The sequence below is a fragment of the Nilaparvata lugens genome, chromosome 11 (genome assembly GCF_014356525.2).
Source record: "Nilaparvata lugens isolate BPH chromosome 11, ASM1435652v1, whole genome shotgun sequence".
Taxonomy (NCBI): domain Eukaryota; kingdom Metazoa; phylum Arthropoda; class Insecta; order Hemiptera; family Delphacidae; genus Nilaparvata; species Nilaparvata lugens.
In genome coordinates, this window is record NC_052514.1 from 33,061,743 (window position 1) to 33,082,472 (window position 20,730).

Sequence of the window (20,730 nt, forward strand, 5' to 3'; positions counted from 1 at the left end):
TCATAGTCTTCGCAACAATGTGTCATTTAGAATTTCTCACCCTCACCCAGTCACCAGTATACTGGGCACCGCTGGAAGTGAACCATCTCTTAGCAGCCTACTACACTTCACAACGGTACAAGAAGGTTATATTCCAATCTATGATTACTGCAATTACTACTGGCAACAGTTATTGTTGTGATAATTGGTTTAAGATGTGATAGGAAAAAGGTTATGAGTTTGATTGAGCTTGCACTTGCACAGTAAGTTCGTTATAACATCAAGTTTGTTGAGGTTGGAAGTGAAGTTGAGTAATGCAATCGAGTGGAGATGTGGATTTCTGTAAAGATTTGCAATATCTACATAACGGTGAATCACATGGAGTTATGAATGTGAATTTAAAGTTAGCAATTGAATTATTGAGAATAAGTTTAATTAAGTGGGAATTATTGAGCATGAAAATGACAACTACAGTTAAATTATTCCAAATAATAGGCTATCCAAGAATATTTTTTAGAATGAGATATGTTTTCAAAGTTTAATATTCAATAATGAGGAGAAAAATTCGACTGAGTCTCTGTCGATGTTTTAGAACCGTTCCATAATGAAATGAATACTCACATCAAATTCAAATTTCAAATTTATTTATTATTCACTTGAAATACAATGAAATTACAAAAAATAAATACATATGAATAGGCTCCCCGCTTGGATGACAGGTCCGTGTACGGGGAGGAGTCGCATAAAGCAAACAATATTGCATAAAGCAATCATGTCTTGAAACTGAACAAATTATTTCTTATCAGGCTTTCAATTTCAGGAATATTTACTCATAACAGGATTTTCATTGACTTCTTATTATTATCACCTTCCAATTTCAAGAATAATATTCAGGACAATGATAGACAAAAAAACTGAGGAAGAGAGATGATCCAGAGGAAATATTAAAGAAAACTTTCTTTCGCAAAACAGAAGAAGCACGAACATATTTTTTGAGGCAAGATGATGGAGTCATTAGCGCGATGTTTCCACAATCCTTGGCACCCAGATACGAGCCACAGGCATTGTCTACATCTTTTGAGGTCATCCTCCACGCCACAGACCATGAGACGAGCCTACAAAGCAAACATGAATGTGGTCAAAGGCTGGCGAAAAAGCCAGCTAACTCAAACACACACTGTTTGTTTTTATCGCGTCTCTTAAAATGTTTTGTCAACACAACCTGTCAAACATTTGGAGAGAGATGGAGTTATGGGGAGAGATTGGAGAGGGAAAAGGAGAGAGAGTGAGGAAAGTCATAATGTGACACTGACCAAATGCTTTGAGGGTTTCTCTTGATCTACTGGGAGTAGAGAGCTCACTTAGGTTAGCTACTAAGCTTGAGGGGTTTTAGAAAGAGGCCTACTATTAGAGTGCTGGCGTCATGTTTGTTGTCCTGTTCCATGAGTGGATAATCTTGAATCAATATCTATGAAACAAGAATTATAAATTACTAATGAATAATTTGTGGTACAATGCTTGAAAACACAACATATTTTATTTGAAATATTCAATGTCAGTGAGTAATTAATTATTCAATTGTCACTCTAGAGTTGATAACTTAATTATCATAAATGTTTGGAAGTTGAGTATTTATTATTTGATAGTCTGGTCACTACAAATTGTTTTTATCATACCTCACAATATTGCTAATGAATAATTTGAGGTATAAGTACAATAATTAAAAACAACATGTTCTGTTTGAAATACTCTATGTCAGTAAGTACTGTAATTAGATTTGAATTTCAGAATTGATAAAATTACCTAATCAGTTCTCAGTGATGTTTCGAGCTGTGAATTCATGTTTTGATAGTTATTTGGTTTTCACAATCATTTTTATTATAGATTAGATTGCAATAACAGTAAAGAAATGAATAATTTTGATTGTTATCATGCAGAGAAAATATCATATAATCTTTAATCATTTATGCATCTATTTATTCGGAAGATCTACTTGTATTATTGGTTCAGATGGGGATGAAAGAAGAAGAAGAAGGAGAAGAAGAAAAAGAGAAAGAAGAAAAGGAGAAGAGGAGTAGGATAGTTAGTTATAAGAGCCAAATGTACAAAATGGACATCTTGACGTGAACACTACATGAGCATATCTTGTAGCGATGTAATAACAACGAAGTCATCGTTGAAAAACTCTTTGAAAGTTTAATCATGATAGAGTATTCTAGTCTAGGAGTTTTTGTAGTACTCCTAACCAAATTACGCTCAATTATGCTAATCGCAGTGAGAAATACTGAGGGAACGTTTTTAGGAGAGTTCTTACTTCGATGAATGACAGAGGAAAACTGTGAACTGCTATCTGGTGGCGGTTTTCGGAAAAACAAATTGGACTTGCGCGTTTCTTATCTTTACACCGTTTTTCGGTGGGTGGTGGGAAAGGGGAGAGGAATAAGGAGGAGGGAAAAGTGATGGAGGAGAGTAAGCGGGAGGATGAGAAGTAAAGAAGACGAGGAGGAAAAGTGGAGTGGGAATTCAAATACAGTAAGGAACCAAATACTTGGCACCAAGTGAGACATTCAGAGTAGAGACTTCTTCAGTCTGTTTCTTCGATTTTATCAAGTTGCAGAATCGATGGCAATATTTCAAGGTTATTTCTTATTCAAACAAATATTATCTTATCTGAGGATATGATTCACAGCACCGATATGACTGATAGTGATAATTTTATTATTTTTTCATGGGTCATTGAGTCTTCAGTGAGTTATTCATTTATGATCGTAGTTATTTGTATAGTGTTTTCATTCTAATCAATAAATTAGGTAATTAAGATAACTAATTTGAAACTTCAGACTGATAAACCCAACAATGTTAAAAGGAATGTAGATTGAAGTAGTTTTAATTAATTGTTTAAAATTTGTCTTTCAACTATTTGAACTACATCATTTTTTAAAATAGTAGAAATTGACAAAAACAAATAATGAATATAGGATTAGGACCAATAAGTGGAGAATAGTACGGAAATAATATAAATGCTTGTCCAAATTCAGAGAAAATGTTGAGTGTAGAATACTCAATGTGGTTATAATAAATGGGGTATTAATATTGGATAATAGAGAGCATAATTCAATGTATAAGTTATTTGAAGTAGGAGTAACATATTAACAAATCTTGCACAATGATTTGAATCTTTAGAATGATTCTAATTCCAGCAGAGATGTCTTCAAAAGTCTTCAAAATATTTGTTTTTCGACATTTATGAGATTGTCAAGTTGAATAAATTATACCCAAAAAAGACGGACACTATCTCGTTATTGATTCAATCATAGGGAACAATGATCGAGTCAATATCATAGGAAATTGAATATACTTTAAACATAGATCTATGGGATAAAATAGTCATACCGTAATTCAATGTGATTATAATAAATGTGTTACTAATATAATTGGATGAGTGATAATTCAATGTAAGTTAAATAAAAATATAAATCTCATTACCCTTTTAAATTATTATCACAACATGTTTCGGACACTTATATATAATGCCATTTTCAAAAAAGACAATTGAATGTAAGTTACTTGAAGTGGGAGTAACATATCAAATCTTCCTCAGATAGAATCATTTCTGCAAAGATGCAGGAACAAGGATAATTGTCCCTCAGAAATGTCTCACATTACTGTTATACTTTCGGAAATCGGATAAAGACACTTCTCCTTCTGCAGCCCGGAAATGGATGCCGACGTTATATGAACCCGGAACGCATCATACTTTTGCAGCGTCCCGGTCCAGGAAGTGAATCTGGGGTGAGCCTCAGGATGGGGTGAAGAGGGGGTGCCCCAGAGGTCAGGATGGTGTGCAGGGGGGAAGGGTGACGCCAGACAGCTGTGGGCTCCAGACCGGATTTTCACCCGATTTTTGAGTTTGCCCCAAAAATGCAAGCTCGTGAGAACCTCGGGGTCAGAGTTCAGCATCATGGTTTCACGGGACAACCCCTGATTTAGCGATTCGAGATTTGATAGAACGTAGCTAACAAAGAGAGAGGAGATATAGTAGAAACCATAGATTGAAAAGAGTAAAGATGTCTTCTTTCTCTATCGATAGATTGATTAGATTGATAGATTAGATTTAAATTGATTAGATGCATCTATCAATTTATTGGAAACTGCATCATTTCAATAAAACCTATCAAAAAGAGAGGAGACATTGTAGAATCCATTGATCGAAAAGAGTGAAGAAGTCTTCTTCCTCTATTTTCTATTAAATGCATCTATCAATTTATTAGAAACTGCATCATTTGATCAACTTTTTACTGCAGTCAATGAATATAATATAGTTTATTTTCAAATGAATACAGTATTTTATAGTTTCACTGTCCTTAGTTGTATTTCTCACATGAATAATGTTTGCAAGTTTTTATTTAATAACCTCAAGTATTTTTAATTGTTAATTAACCTCAAGTTGTTAATTTAATATAACCGTGAGTATTAGACAATTGAATAGTTGTGAAGGATCATGAAAAGATATGAACTAGCTTTTACAGGAAGAACATGAAAATTGAAAAAGAGGGAATTGAGAAAAGCCAAATTGACTGCAAGTTATAATATTCAAGAGTTGAATAATGATTAAGAGTAGCAACATAAAAAAATATGAACTAGTTTTCACGGGAACAACATAGAAATCAAATAGAAAGAAACTTAGAGTAGCTAAATTGAACATTTTATTCACATTGATACCTACTTACAACATGAATATGGGGATAAATATGATGAGAGAAAGAAAAATTAGGATAGAGATGGGAAACGAAGAGTGAGTTAGCTAAGGTTCATGGAACTGATAAAGAGAGAAGATGGTGAGAAACAACAATACGACATTGAAACCTTCTAAATAGACAGAGATGATGAATAAAAGAGAGGGAAGAAGATATGAGAAAACAGAAGAGTAATACAGGTAGGGCACGACATTGAAACCTTCGAAATCGACAGAGATGATGAATGAAAGAGAGGGAAGAAGATATGAGAAAACAGACAGAAGATACAGGTAGGGTAATACGGAAAGGGAACGGTAAGTCACCTTAAGATTTATAGGTTTTCGATAGATTCAATTCGAAGAAGTCATGACCTTCATAACAATGATAGGTATGAATCAGGTTGGAGTTTTTAGTCCACATTGAAACCTGAGAATCATTATCCGGTTTTTGGGGTATCGTTTTCCCAAACATGACTACTGAAAAATCTAACATTATTCGGAATCCATCAATTATTTAGGGTTGGAATTATTGTGCTAAGGACCCTCGTTTTGAAGATACAGTATCATGTTAGGAGGGGTTTAATATCACCAATAATATGAAAATAAATTGGAAATTGCATCTGCTCAAATGCTAATTATTGAATAATCATCATTGTACGAAAATCCCAATTAAATGCAGTAAATCACCTCGAAGACTTCTGCTACTGCAAATATTGACAACAGGGCAAACAGATAGATCGTAATTCGATGAGCCCGACAGTATAAAAATGTTTGTCAGCCCGGAAATATGGATAAACACTGATTATTAAATGGCTCAACGAATATGGAAGTTCACCACTAACAATTTTAAGATAGAGAAGAGTCAGTTCAATAGGATGTATTCATAAGAAAGAGTTATACCACAGATGAGAAATAACAATATTCCAGAGGAAATAACATTTCCCATCTTCTGTGCTTGTTATACAAGTACTTACACTCAGTTATAAAGGTGCGTACAGATTTACGCGCCGCGAACATGAGCAATTCACTTTTAATCAGCTGATGCAAGGCTTTTTATATCTGTATCTTACCGTTTCTGTAAAAATACAGATATAGTCAGCTGATTAAAAGTGAATTGCTAATGTTCGCGGCGCGTATATCTGTACGCACCTTAAGAGTTATACAGAATTATTCAGTTACCATAGATTGTTGATAATTTCGTTGGTTCAAAAAAATAAGTCTACAGTTTTTGAAGTGAAACAATAGCAGATAAAATTGTTTTAATTTTGTTGCTGTTAAAAAGGAGAACAAAAATATAAGTCTCTATGTTGATAGACTAGCACTCCCCGGGATGTGGTTAGGCCATAGCCAAGTGGTCAGCTTCCTATCTGCTTGAAATTTAGATTAGAGATGCTATTGTGGTAAAGTGACCAATTGTAGTTGATACCAATGAAATTGAGAAGCTGTTCAACAATACTTTCAATATTATTGTAGTTACTTTACTGAAATGAGAGAAATAGTTTTGCCTGAGGTATCAAATAAGATAAGAAATAAAGGTATGTTAAGAGAAAGGAGGCTTGATCGATATACGGTAGTACATTCTTTTCAATCAAACGATAACAGAAAAATGTATCGATACTTAAGAATAACAAACAAGTTCGAAGGTTATAGCGTAAGGAGATGAGGAAATATTATTAATTTATTACAGTCTTTTGTCGTAGCTTTGGTCATTACAACTTGATTACCGTGTAAAGTTCTTGTTAAGCTTAGTACGCTTAATACTTAAGTCGTGACCAGTCCATAACATCTATTTATTAATACACATATTGATATAAAGATGTTCGTTCACATCGGCTTTAGAATACACTATAATCCTATATCTATAAGTTTATGTATCTAATATAATTCTATAATCATCTCCGTAATAAAATCAATTGTAATAGTGGGATTTTATTGGACTGAGACCTTTGATTCTAGCCAGGATCTCCTTTGGATCTGTCCTGCAAGGGTATAGATCATCTTAACATGCTTTTTAACATTTGTGATACGGAATGACCCAGCTATTGTGGATAGTGAATGGTTTCATGTGAAAGGTTGTATTGGAGAGCCTTCTTGGTAATCATTAGTGATGCAATTATTATCACCGGGTATAACCCTGGAACTTTATGGAACTTGTTAACTTTCATTGCGATTCTAGCAGAAGTTATCGCATAGGTTGAAGTACCTATTCTAATCAATCAGACTAATACATAAAAATGCGTAATATCAACCAAACTAATACATATTATTCTAATCAACCAAACTAGTAGGCCTACATAAATGCGTAATATCGATTATCGTTATGAATTACATTTGATCTACATCATTTGTTTTTTCATATTAAATCATTTGTTCTATGGATGGAAATTACCGAGGTATTGCAATAATAACAACATTCAATTTGGATTTTCGTTCAATAATAATAATTAATTGATTAGCATTTGAATAATTGCAATATTTCGGTAATTTCCATTCGTAGACTGGCTAGCCGCTATGGCTTCGTATAAATGAGCGCTGCTATCCAGAGATTGTCAGTTTGGTGTAAGGGTAAGCATTCCCGACCGGCAATTAGGAGATACTGGGTTCGATTCCCGGGCTGACAAATAATGTTTGAATTGTAGCGCTCATCGAATTTCCATCTAGCTGTTTAACCTGTTGTCAATATTTGCAGAAGCAGAAGTCTTCGGGGTGAATTACAGCATTTAATTTAGATTTTCGTTTAATAATAATCATTTGTTCTACATATAATTTTTACTGGTTATTGATTCAGTTATACAAGAAAAAAAATCATTGAATAATTGTCGATTTCAGGTAAAATTATATTGTTCATCTTTGTTACGTGGAATTGGTTATAAAATAAATTCTACAACATATTTCTCTTATATTTCAACTTATAATCCTATTTGAGTTGATCATATCATAGTATTATTTATGGAAATATGGGTCTATCAATATAATCATCTGCATTCAACTCTTTTCGAGTATTGTAATTTTTTGTTTGTATAAGAAAAAGGAGAATAAATTTCATTTTCATTTTCTTTTCATGTTTTAATGATTTACTTTTCGAATAGTCTAATATTTGCAATGAGCGATATAACATGTTATAACAGGGGTCCATAATGACTTGAAGAAGGTAATAAATGAATTATAGTACTGTAAGAGCTTAATTTAAGAATTGTACCAATAAGAACGATTCGGAATGAATTTTGTTCTGCTACAATTTTTGTTGCTGAAAAATTTTAGTGGAGAGAACAATTTTCGAATAATATTCAGTATGAAGAAAAAATTATGTGTGGGCTAGTATAGGTACCCTTCAAGTGCTTATGCACGCAAACAACACTTGAACTCAGATATCTCGGTTCTTGAATATCCACATCAAATAGGTGTGGAGCATTCATGATAAGATAAGAATTTTATTACATTGACCAGCAAACGCTAGTCTATTCTCTGTTACTTATATTCCAACACTGAAAAACGTAATGTGAATAATACTGAATATTTTCAAAAAATATAATTTATTCTATTCAGCTATTCTTATTGATACCGTTCTGTACAGTATTTAATCATGTTGCTCATCATCATCATCATCATCATCATTTCAGGGACTAGGTTGATCAATTACCCTTTTCCAGCACCTATTTCTTTCTTGGCCACCCTACATCTCTTTTTTCAGTAAGTTTATAGTTTGGGACTTCAAGGGGATTTCTTCCAGGTGGCATTCTATCCAAATGACTGCACCAGTTGCGTCTATTTTGTATAATTCTTTCATGCAGAGGAGCAACTGATAAAACCTGTCCTAATCATGTTACTTATATTCAAATACTGAAGAACATAATATGGATGACACTGAAATACTTTTGAAATACTGTATTATTCATTCTATTCATTTATTCTTACAAGTACTGTTCTGTACATTATTTTATTGTATTCTCACCAGTACAATATTTGTTGAACATAATATATTTTATCAAAGACTATAAAAACTTGATCGAATACTTTTTCATATGCATTCAATTACCCATTTCTTATCCTATTTGATTTGATACATTGTTGGTTAATTAATGTAGATTACATTTTACGATAAAACGCTTGATTACTCTTGATTGACTACTTGTCCTTTTTCATATTATACATAGTTGTTTATGTATTCGAATGGAGATTGTCCACGTCAAGTTTGCAAATAGAGAAACTATCATAGGGACTTTTATTGTTTCTAAACATTGTAATACACATCTGTGGCATATTTACTTGTATTTCACATCTAATCATCTAGTTTTTCAACCGTCAAAATTTATAATTCTCAGTTTTTGTTTTTTTTAAGTGGAAATGGACTAAATTTCAGAAGTCAGAACCCTATTTTGAACTTTCAAAATGTAATCTAAATTTGGGAGAGAAATAGTACAAGAAATGAAAACAATATAAAAACTTGTAGTACACTTTATTATTAGAAACTTTAAAATATTTTAATGACTAAAATATTTAAAGTCTTTAGATATTTTAAAGTTTTTAATAATAAAGCGTACTACAAGTTTTTATATTGTTTTTATTAATTTTACAAAAGTAGCCCATATAAGTGAAGTTTTTTATAGTATAAGGAGCATCCTTAGTTTTTATCTCCATATCATTCATCTCTTGTAAAAATAATATATGAATGAAATGAATGAATTATCAAATATGTACAATATTTAAATGTTCCTCCTTGTCGTACTATCAACGTTTGGATTAGAACAACCTAAAATAGAACAAGATATATAGTTTATACAAGTTTTAATAGAACAAGATATCTTTGTTGAGTAGTGGATTAATTAAGTACCTGTGTACCTGTAAAGATAATGATTAACCCAGGATGAGCAGTTAAGAGGGGCTCATCAAGGTGAGAAATACCTTACCAGCGCGTGTTGAAAGCTCTTTATGCGAAGTGGCGTACGTCAAAGGGTTCAGCATATAATTTCTGACCTATGTCATCTTCCGCGTGTGCCCTCTATCTACTAATCCCTTCTTCTTATTGTCTTCCTTTTCTCTCTTTGTTTAGACGTGTGTCCACCGAAGGGTCTTCTTCTTTTCTTCAACCTCCTTGTTATTTATCTTTATCTAGTTTCTTCTCTTTGAAGGGTGTTGAAAGGCGGCTATTATCCGGTGGCTTGAGCTGGTCACGAGTCAAGTCCGAAAGGGTTAGAAGGAGAGAAAAGTGGTGCAGGAAAGAGAAGGAGATAGCCTGTAACAGGTGGCAATGGTCAGACAGCAACCGGTCATTCAATGCTTGGGTTCGAACCCTCTTCACGTATACAAATATCATTAGACGATGAATGAACCTGTGAAACCCAACTCTTCAATTCTCAAAACACTTGTAAACACTTGAGTTTCTCCTATGATCACCACTTGTAGATTATTGAGGTTTCTATTGATACAATCATTCACATGTAATACGGATAATTGAGAAAGATGGGAAAGACGAGAATGATCAGTGGAAAGCTTGATTCCTTTTTGATGTTGAGGTTCAAATTATGAGTAAATAATGGTAGAATTTGTGTTGGTAATAATATATTGGTTCAGGTAGTAGTGTGGCCGAATTGAGTGGATCAAAGATAATAATATAATTGAAAAAATGAATATTTCATGTTATCAATGAAAATAGAAAATATTTATCAATATAACTTGGAGAGGAGAATCAATTAATGTGAATGTAAATAATTAATATTTCAAATTTACTTATAAAATGTTATAATAGAATATGATGAAGATGGATGTGAAGTCTAGAGAATAGATTGAAAATTGAACTTTCAATATTGAACAGACATGAGTTTGCATGAATTTTTAGGTTCATGGAAAAAAATTAACTTGGTCATAAATTTATTTCTATAGTTACTATTCGAGTAGAAGTATTGATGTTGAATATTAGAGACCCGTTTGTATATTTTATTTATAGTTTTAAATGTTGATTATCCAATGAATATTTTATTTATCAATTGAACTGGGTCTTAAAAAAGCATAAGCATGAGTTTTTAGGTTCATGGAAAATATTAATTGGTTATAATTTATTTCTTTAGTTACTATTCGAGTAGAAGTATTGATTTTGAATATTAGAGACGCGTTTGTATATTTTATTTTAGTTTTATATGTTTATTATTTAATGAATATTTTATTTATCAATTGAACTGGGCCTGTAAAAAGCATAATCATGCTCGAGTAGAGATGAACTCCGAGTATTCGAGATGAATCTTATTCCGGAACTTGAATTGGATTTGAAATATTTGAGATTTATTTGTTTTCTGGACTAAAAATCAGGATATGATTTGAGATATTGTTGAAATGACTCTGTAATCCAGACATTTCAACACAGAAACAATAAATTTCCGGCTTGGTCACTAAGTCACCGTTAACTGGACAAAAACATCTAATTGTTCCAGTTTATAATAATGGGGTTGAGGCACGTGTAAGGCCCACTTCCTACAAGGTGATTAAACCACTGGAGGGTTGACGTTTTTGCTATCCACGCCGAGAGCAGTGAACAAATCAAAGACAAAGAATTAAGCTCCATTCTTTACCAGGTCTAAGCAAAAAGTGAAAAAACAAGTAGGCCTACGTTTCCGGACATCTGTCCTTTCTATGAAGCCTAGAACGTGGAACGTGGATTTGTTCTACAGTGGTGACATACGTAGACTAAAATCAGATGCTACATGATCTTGGATTGGTCGAAAATGTTCTCAGATTTGGAAACTGGATGGGAAACTGCATCCAAGTATTATCATAGATGAAGGAGCATAAGAAATATAGAGCACCTCTATATTTCTTGTCTCTGGTATTATATACTTCAATTATCTGCTCCTGATATAGTATAATGTATTTATTCATTTATACATTTATACATTTATACAGATAATATCATTCTAAACTATGAATGATTGGGAAAGGAACAACAGGTTTGAAGCTCAAAACTGTTTCATTGAATAATGAATAATATAACCATTCCATATTGTTTTAGACTACCCAAATATTGAGTGCATGAATATAGTAGAGCTAGATAACATTCATCCTTTGATGAAATTTGTTTGAGAAATTATTTTACATTTTCTAAACGAATGTAGTGTTGAGAGAAATGCATCTAAAAAATAACAGAAATAGGAGAATTTGAACAAAATCAAAAACGTAAGGAGTAGACAAATAATAATATTATCATAGTAGACAAATTAGGAGACAAAGGGGAAATATATGAAAAAGGGCTCCTGAGATAGCATGATAGAATAATAGTCTAACTTATTACATATTGTATCAAACTACCCAAATATTCAGTAAAGTAAGTCAATTAAGTGAAGTAAACCTGGAATAAAAACAATATAGAAACTTGTAGAACCCTTCATTAAAGGGTACTTGTAAAACTTAACAAGTTTCTGTATTGTTTTTATAAATTTCAATAGAGTAGCCCATAAGTGAAGTGATTTTTATGAACCTGGATAATATTCACCCTCTAATGAAATTTGTTTTAGGCAAATCATTTTGAAATTTTCTAAACTAATTCGGTGTCGATAGAAATGAATCTAGAAGAAATAGGAGAAAAAGAACAGAATGAGAGAAGACATAAGGAGAAGACGGATAAAAGACGAATAAGAAGACAAAGGAGAAGGAAAAGAAAAAGCAGGAGAACTGGGAGAGTAGAAAGGAAGAAAGAAGAGAGTAGAAGTGAGAAGAAAGCGTGCCAGCATTGAGACTTGAGACTCACAACGGTATCCTGCTGACAACTTATGCGTCGACGCTTTTTAATTACAAATTCCACCCTCTCATAAACCCTTCCCACCCTCTCTCCTATCCTAATCACCCACCCCCTTCCTCTCCGAAAGACTACAAACGCTTCCAAGACAGACAAGACATTCCACCCCTAAAATCATTGTCTTTCCACTTCCTTCTCTTGTTCTTCTATATTCTTTAAGACGCGCAAGCCATGTTATCAAACAACCCTTACCGAAACGATGATAATTATAATAGTAGTTGTCTTTTTTTGTCTATTATCATTTTTCGACATCCCTCAGATGCCTTCTGGCACACGCTACCGCTCTAATTGGCTAAAACCGATGATTTCCGAAATTGGAGATCTCCCAAAAAAGGAACGAATTAAGACAGGAAATTATCGAAGTATCAAGTTTATTGAGGAGGTTCTGGTCCAAGAATTATCAACTCTGTTATTGGAACGGACGTGAAAATTGCAAACTTGAATTTCATCTCATCGACTTGTATGGTTCTCCCCATTTTTATACTGCAGTATTTTCTACCAAATTTATCACTTTGAAATATGATTTTTAATTCTCAAAAGCAACTATTGTACTCTTCCACAAATTTAACGCTTCAAACTTAGCAATTTCTTGTTATAATTACGTTTTATCAGCTAAGTATCTTTCAATTTTTTTGGTAATATCTTTTAATTTTCCCTAAACCGTACCTTCTTAATGTTCAATTGACAATATTCAATTATTCAATTCGAAATTCTAGATATGTGTATAATAGATGTAGGTTCAAACTTACTATAGATCTAAAATTTGAATAATAGTCTTGATTTTCATGAATTCAATTTCCATAGAAGGAATGATTAATAAGAATAGAATTCATATTCGGTCTCTTGTCATGCAGTTCTTAATTTTTCATATTATGATGTTTGGGAATTGAAATGATTGGATTAATCAAATATTGGTTAATTCGATACAATTCAAATACAAATACAGTTATTTTGGCAATGTTCCAATGAATGTAGATGAATTTACCAGATTTTGATGTATTCTCCATAAATAAAAAGAAAATGAGTAATCTACAGAATCAACTGTGGAAAGAACTTCATAAATTTAACACTTAATGATATCGCGATATCGCATTCGAATTTCGGAATGTAGAAATCTAGATTTCAGACCAACAATGTTTATAAGTACTTTGTATTGGAAGAAAACTTGTAGGCCTAATTGATAATATTCTACTGAAGCACATCAAATAGGATAATTCCAAGTTATTTAAATATCCTATTCAGAGTATGTGAGAAATAATTACATATTATTATACTATGCCTATCACTATCAAGCTCGTAAGTTAGAACTATCAAAACTTAATAGTAGGTACTCAGTTGCAGTTCTGAAAATGCATTGAATGAGAATGGCAATTTGAAGAAATTAACGGAACTGGTAATTCAAGTTAATCCACACGTGTCTTCAACAAGTCGGTAAAATCTCAATAGTAGGCTATGTGAAACAATTAGCAATCAAACAACAAATTTTCCTTGAATCAAATTAATATCTATCAAGGAATAGTTCGAAAAATTGTAAATTGGAGGATGACATTTATCAGCCTATACACAATGAAAATGTCACTATTTTTTCGAAAAGAATCTCTCACAAAGCTTAAAAAAATAATCTCACCCAGAATTGAGTTCTGCGTTCCGAGTCTACCTACGTTGATATAGAATTCGTCAACAGTTTTGTCAAATTTTATCAGATTTGAAGAATCTTTAAAATGAGTCATGATGAAATTTCAGGATTTATCGAAGATAAATTGATATTTGAATAAAAATTAATTGATATAATTGAGATTGAAAGGTTGATTTCTCTATTGCTACATGAATCACACTTTCGTATCAATAGACTGAAATGTTCTCATAAAGTTTTCTCTTTCTTTAAAATAAGTCCTATAAAGTACAAAACTGTCGTTGTTCTACTTGATTATTTAAAATCAACTTGTTATTTCATGACAACATATAGAAATCCTACAGAACACTTGTTATTATTACTTCGATCAATTCAGTATGAGATCAATTCATAATGATAGAAAACATTATCTATTTTTCGACGTTTTGTAATTGGAAAAGTAGCAGATTTGGGCTGAAGCCCGTTGTGTTCTCATGAATTATCATTGCTTAATATAAAAAATAACTTACTTCAAAATTTATTGTTATAGAAAATGTTTCTATATGAATATTTCTTTCAACAATTTAAGAATACTCCACATCGATTCATAGCTTTGTCATAAAAAATACAATATTAAGATCGTCATCCAAATCATCATAAAAAACCAAGACTCATAACTGCAAGAATGCAATTCATAATGTAAGCTCAATCAAAACTAAACCATCCTCATTTCCTAACTCATATTTTGGTCAATTTCCCGACATAGCTCTGTAATAAAAAATGAAATGACTAAATCAATGAGAATGTATGTTTTTAATCCTTATCATTGCATATTTTTTCATGTTGTTCCAACAAATGAACTTACATCAGCGATCCTCGGCAAACTCTACTCTCAACGACTATCCACTCCATCTTTCATATCAAAGGAACGGTACACCAACAATCTCAATGCATTTCAATAAATTATTTGAAGAAAATAAAATTGAAACCTTACCTTGAGCGATGCGAACGGCCGGCATTTTAATCCTCATTGTCGTTTCGGTAATTTTATCAACACTACTGCTGAAGATCTATCATTATCAATCTGGTCTTCATGTCTCAAAACTCACAAAAATCCTCATACAAAATCACAATGTTTTTTGTCTATGTGACACAACAATAAACACGGTTCAATGTATGTATCTAGTACATTATTAACCCGACAAATCCTTGGTGATAACACTAAAAATGTAGATACACGTATATTTTGTACAGTTCGTTGTTGTTATTCTATGCACTTATTTGAAAATAAGATGATCAATCTGTAATAACCTCACTACAACAGATATACCGTGAGTTTGTTTACCTCTCAAATTATCACCGTAAACAAAGCTGTAAAATTTTAGCACAGCTGTGAAATTTCTATATTTTTGGAAAACTCACACGCACATAATCATCTGTTCATGAATGAATTTTCTATAATTATTTCAATGCGAATTTGAGAAATTCTTAAATTATCACAAAATGTTATTTTCAGAGTACGTTCACAAGGTTTTCACTATAGATTTTGAACAATATCTGAAGTGTGTTCATCTCCTAAGGTTGACACAGCGAAAATTTGAAGTCGATTAGCTATCACACATGATTTAGTAGCCGCGTGTACGGATGTAAGCACTTGATATAGGGAATCCACCTGCGGATGATAGGTGCTCGTCACTGAGGAAGCGGTCGGTGGTTCTCGAACGCATACCGAGTTAGGATGACGGCTGTTGCGATGTGGATAGTTTATTATCAGCCATAGTACGGAGTAGAGTCGTAGCGACGTGGGTGTAGGATGTTGTCAGATGGGTGACCGGTCTCTAGGTGGAGCGATGACCATTTGAGCAAAGGTCCAACTACTGACTGTGAGAGACACCGTCTGTCCACGGGCCATTCGGCTGGGTTCGGCTAAGCTCGGCTCGGAGACCACAACTGGCCCAGGGACGAGTCGGCGCTGGTGGGGGGAGCTTCCTATCAGTAGTAGGGGAGAGTCTCCTATCAGTATCAGTAGTAGGGGCGAGTCCGACGCACAGCGTCCTTGGTTAGTTCGAGGTGCGTCAGCTAGGCGGCGACACCTAGCTTGTCCAATCTCTTCTACCACAATTTATTACTAACTCATCACACAATTATCATCGTACAATACTAACTATGGACAATAACTTCATTCCCATGATCTACTACAATTTGTTTATATTAGACCCTATAAATCCTTTAATGAGAAATCATCAATTTACAAAGAAAAAACTGAAGTTTTAATGTTGGTATTGGATTTGGACATTGGATGACCAAACCTGTGACAAATCTATCCCCACCAATCTTGCAAACTGACCAGTAGTGTTCGATTTTACTTGCAGACTCCTCCTGGAAATGTGGAGAGAGTTTTCTCTGACGTTCATTTTTCCATCGGTCACTTGTTTGCTCTTCAACTATCTCCCTCTTATATTCTCTTTGTGCGCGCGCTCTCTCTCACTTAATCTCTCTCTCTCTTACCTCACCTTTTCTCTCTCTCATTCTATCTCTGTCTCACTCACTCTCCTTTTCCTTACTCTTTATCCTCCCTATCCCTCTCTGCTATTGCGATATCTATCTTCGCTCTCTTCATCTAGTATTTCTGTATGTGAGGTGCACAAACTTGGAAAATTCTATCATCTATACTTCTATCTGTCCCTGCCCATCTAAGTTATCTCCCCTCTCAGTTAAACCTTCTCACTCACTCTGCCTCTTTCCAAATACAACTGTCTTTCAATCATTTATCTTTTCTCATTGTATCGTATGGAGTGGGTGGGAGAGAGGATAAACTCAGAGAGTAATACAGTGAGAGAGAAAAGCAGAGAAAGACAGACAGTGAGAATAGATTGATAAAGGAGAGGTAATGATAATGACTGAGATAGATGAATGTCATTCATTCGCACTTCACGAATTTTAATTGTAGAAAAAGAGAAAGGAAAAAGAGGGAAATTTCGAGTATTGGACTTGAGTGTTCAAAATTTGAAGCTGATTGATCAATTCTCCCTGAAGTTATTGTAGAACACACAAACAGACAGACAACGACTTAGTCTTTCAGTGAGACAAAAGGGAGGACTCACTAACGCTCGCTCAGTTGATTTATTGTTGTACTGGATCAAATTGTCCAATATTCAACATAATTGATTTGTACTGAACATTGACAACTTAAAACCAGTTATGGGATGTTGTCCAATATCGAATGTCCAATTCTGAATGCTCCAGTTTTCATCACAAAGTCCAAATATTCTAACATTCTTAATGAATTGGATCGATAGGATCAATGTTATGTTCAATATACAACATATTATCAATTTCACTTCAGATACTGTTGTAGGTGAGATGTTCTGATATCTATTTAAATTGGTGATATGTTTGACAACATCTCATGTTTTCATTATATTGATTCTAATTCATCAATTTCAACTCAACACCAGTTAACGAGGAGTATAGTTTTCAACTTGTAGAGGTTGATAGATCCAAAAGTGTGAAACCAAAAAACAGTTCAAGATATTCTAAATTGATGTGGTTCCATTGAAACATTCTCCATGCAGCCTTGCAAAAACATAATTCGGTTTCCAGCAACACTCAAATTCCAACGGATCTGGTCACCTTCTCAAAACAAGACTTTTGAATTTAATCTACGGTCGAGTAGTTTTCAAAGTTACAACAGGGCTGTAATCTGCAGCTTTCCCACACTAGTATTTACTATCTCAAACATTGGTACGACTGACTACCTTTCGAAAATGTATACTTGATAGAAAACACCTACTCCTATAATGTAATACTGAGTACACCAGACTCGAATTTACAATCTTAAATGTAGGTACGACTCAAAGTTAGTACATATGTCTACTAACGTTAGGTACGACTACCTTTCAAAAAATCTACATCTTATAAAACACCTTCACCCGAGATTTGTTGAGAAGCGACATGATTTTTGAGATTCTCCCTTGCAGCTCATAGTAACTTGTGTCGTTTCTCAAACTATTTACCATAACATGGGTACTACACTCATTAGTTGCAGTCAAAAAAATCAAGTGCACAACTTGCAAGTTGGCAGTAATAAGTCTTTTGCGCGACATTAGTAAGTGCACACGTGTAAGTGCTATATGCTTGGCGGTGCTTAGTGATGCTTAGCCTCTGAATATAAATTAGCCGCAGCTCTGCTAACCTATCACCTCACTCGTGATCTATAGCGCCGTGAGTGAGGCGACGCCATTTTGTTTTGTCACGTGACCAGCTTGTTCACTTCCTGGTTTTAGTTGGAATTATTAATTACTATTGCTACCGGGTGAGAGGGATCAGTGTGGGACCAATTTCCGGGATGAAGATGAGGCTGGGATGTGGGATGTAAGGGTCTACTTATAACACCAGAAGTGGAATACTGAGGAAAAATGATGGATTAATACATGAGAAATCTCAAAATACATCATATATTGAGAAGTTCACAATCTAATGATTCACAACAACTGAGCAAAAATATTTTATTCTATCATTCTTTCACTTATACGTGAATTGATTAAGCTACTGTACAGCTGAATTGACAGCTAATTAAACAGTTGAAGAAGACGAACTTTACGTTTTTTTACTCCAGATACTTATTCTAATTAACTGCTTATTATCAATTTCTAAATCATATACATCATTTATTGAGGAGTTCACAATTTAATAATTCACAGCAACTGAGCAAAAATATTTTATTCTATCATTCTTTCACTCATACATGAATTGATGGAGCTACGGTAGGCTACAGCTAAATTGACAGCTAATTAAACAGTTGAAGAAGACGAACTTTACGTTTTTTCTGATTCCAGATACTTATTCTCCAATTAACTGCTTATAATCAATTAACTGCTTTATCAAAATCATATACATCATAAATATTGAGGATTTCACAATTTGATAATTCACAACAACTGAGCAAAAATATTTTATTCTATCATTCTTTCACTTATACTCTTTCACTCTATCACTTAATTGATGGAGCTACTGTACAGCTTAATTGACAGCTAATTGAACAGTTGAAGAAGACGAACTTTACGTTGTTTCTGACTCTAGATACTTATTCTAATTAGCTACTTATACATTTCTATATGATACAAACTTCTATGATAAAAATTGAATTGAGACAAGCTTAAGTCCAGGCATTAATTATGAAGCCTTCTCCCTGTAGAATATTAACATATTTTTTGAAGCTTTGAGTTGGATGTGAAGAATTATGTTTCAGTGATACATTGTTTTTCTAAGTTCATCCTACAAAATATTTTCACAACCCTCGAATAAATGCTACAATAATGCTTCTGAATTGTTGTGTTTTGTTTCATTCGACGTTCAATTCTCCGCCAAATTTAACAAAACTTTGACTTCAAGTTTCGTTCTCTGTAAACAGTAGTATTTTCTTATTAATTTCTTATCATTGTACCTCAATGACCGCAGATAATTATTGTAATAATTATTATATCATAGAGCAACTCTCACCTCTATATTATAAAATGGTATATTATAGAATAAATGTAAACTGGCAGCTTCTATGAAAAATTGCTGCTAGTATAATTCTGAAACGATTGTATTTAACTGTTGTATTATTCAAATGCAAAATTAAGTTAATTTTCAATAATCAGCTATTTCAATAATTATTACAATCATCAAACACAATCAGATAAGTTTGAAAACATGTTGGTGAATGAATGGAATTGAATTGAAATAGACCATCAAAATAAAATTCTTTCTCACCCAGAGTATTCTAAATATTTTATATATTCTTATAATCCAACATTCAAAACCCCGTTATAAACCTCCAATGATACCCTGCACAACCTGTTCAACACTAGAACCTTTCGATGCCTTTGTTGTCCGTTAGTCCATTCTGGACCCTCATTAACACAGTCTTTCATAGCAAGGTGGAATCATTTTTTCCCCCAACTCATAACGGGAAAAAGAGCCGCGCAACAGGGTGATATCGCTTTGGCCTTGGAAAAACTGTTGAGTGTCCGTTTCTGAAAAAAATGAATAAAAAAACACAAGGTCAGGGCTGGTTGGTATGCTACTCACAAGTGATCCCTGATAAGAAACGACATGGGTTTGTATGAGGATCTAGGTGAAATTGTGGGTTTCATGTCGATTCTTATAGGGAGTTGAGATAAGGTCAGCAGCCCATGATAGACCGCTTCCCTAATCTCCCCCACATATCTTGTGGTCAGGAGGGTCCAAGATAGTATATAGATATATAGATAGTTCTATATCCTTGAGAAGGGTCTGTAAATTTACGGTCCACAGGGTAACAGAATCAACCTTTTCCACCCTCTTTTTGACCATTGTATCTCTCTTCAACACATGCACTTGATGTATCTTCATCCTTGTCTTCCCTATACAAACCTCACCCAGACGCTCCACTGTCCGAAGCAAAAGTCTAGACTGGTGATGTTGTGGGAGGGTCCGTCCACACAGGAAGTTGACAAAGTGGAGTTTGATGCAAGGTGTATGCAACCTGTGTTTTAACAGTTCTCTTCAAGGTGAAAAGGATGGATAAAACCTTCAAATTTTGTTCATTGCTGAGAGGCATTATCCTACTTATTGTTGTGGGGGGTGAAAGTTCAT

At 33.6% G+C, this 20,730-nt stretch overlaps 1 protein-coding gene across 1 annotated transcript in view; it reads right to left on the reverse strand.

The window, feature by feature from the left end:
• Positions 1-16,055, reverse strand: part of LOC111044804 (B-cell lymphoma/leukemia 11A) — a 140,158-nt gene extending 124,103 nt beyond the window's left edge. Inside the window, 1 exon segment of the mRNA XM_039438259.1 lies at positions 15,104-16,055. Within this exon segment, the coding sequence (XP_039294193.1) occupies positions 15,104-15,140 (37 nt within the window). The 5' untranslated portion in view covers positions 15,141-16,055.
• Between the last annotated feature and the right edge of the window lie 4,675 nt (positions 16,056-20,730).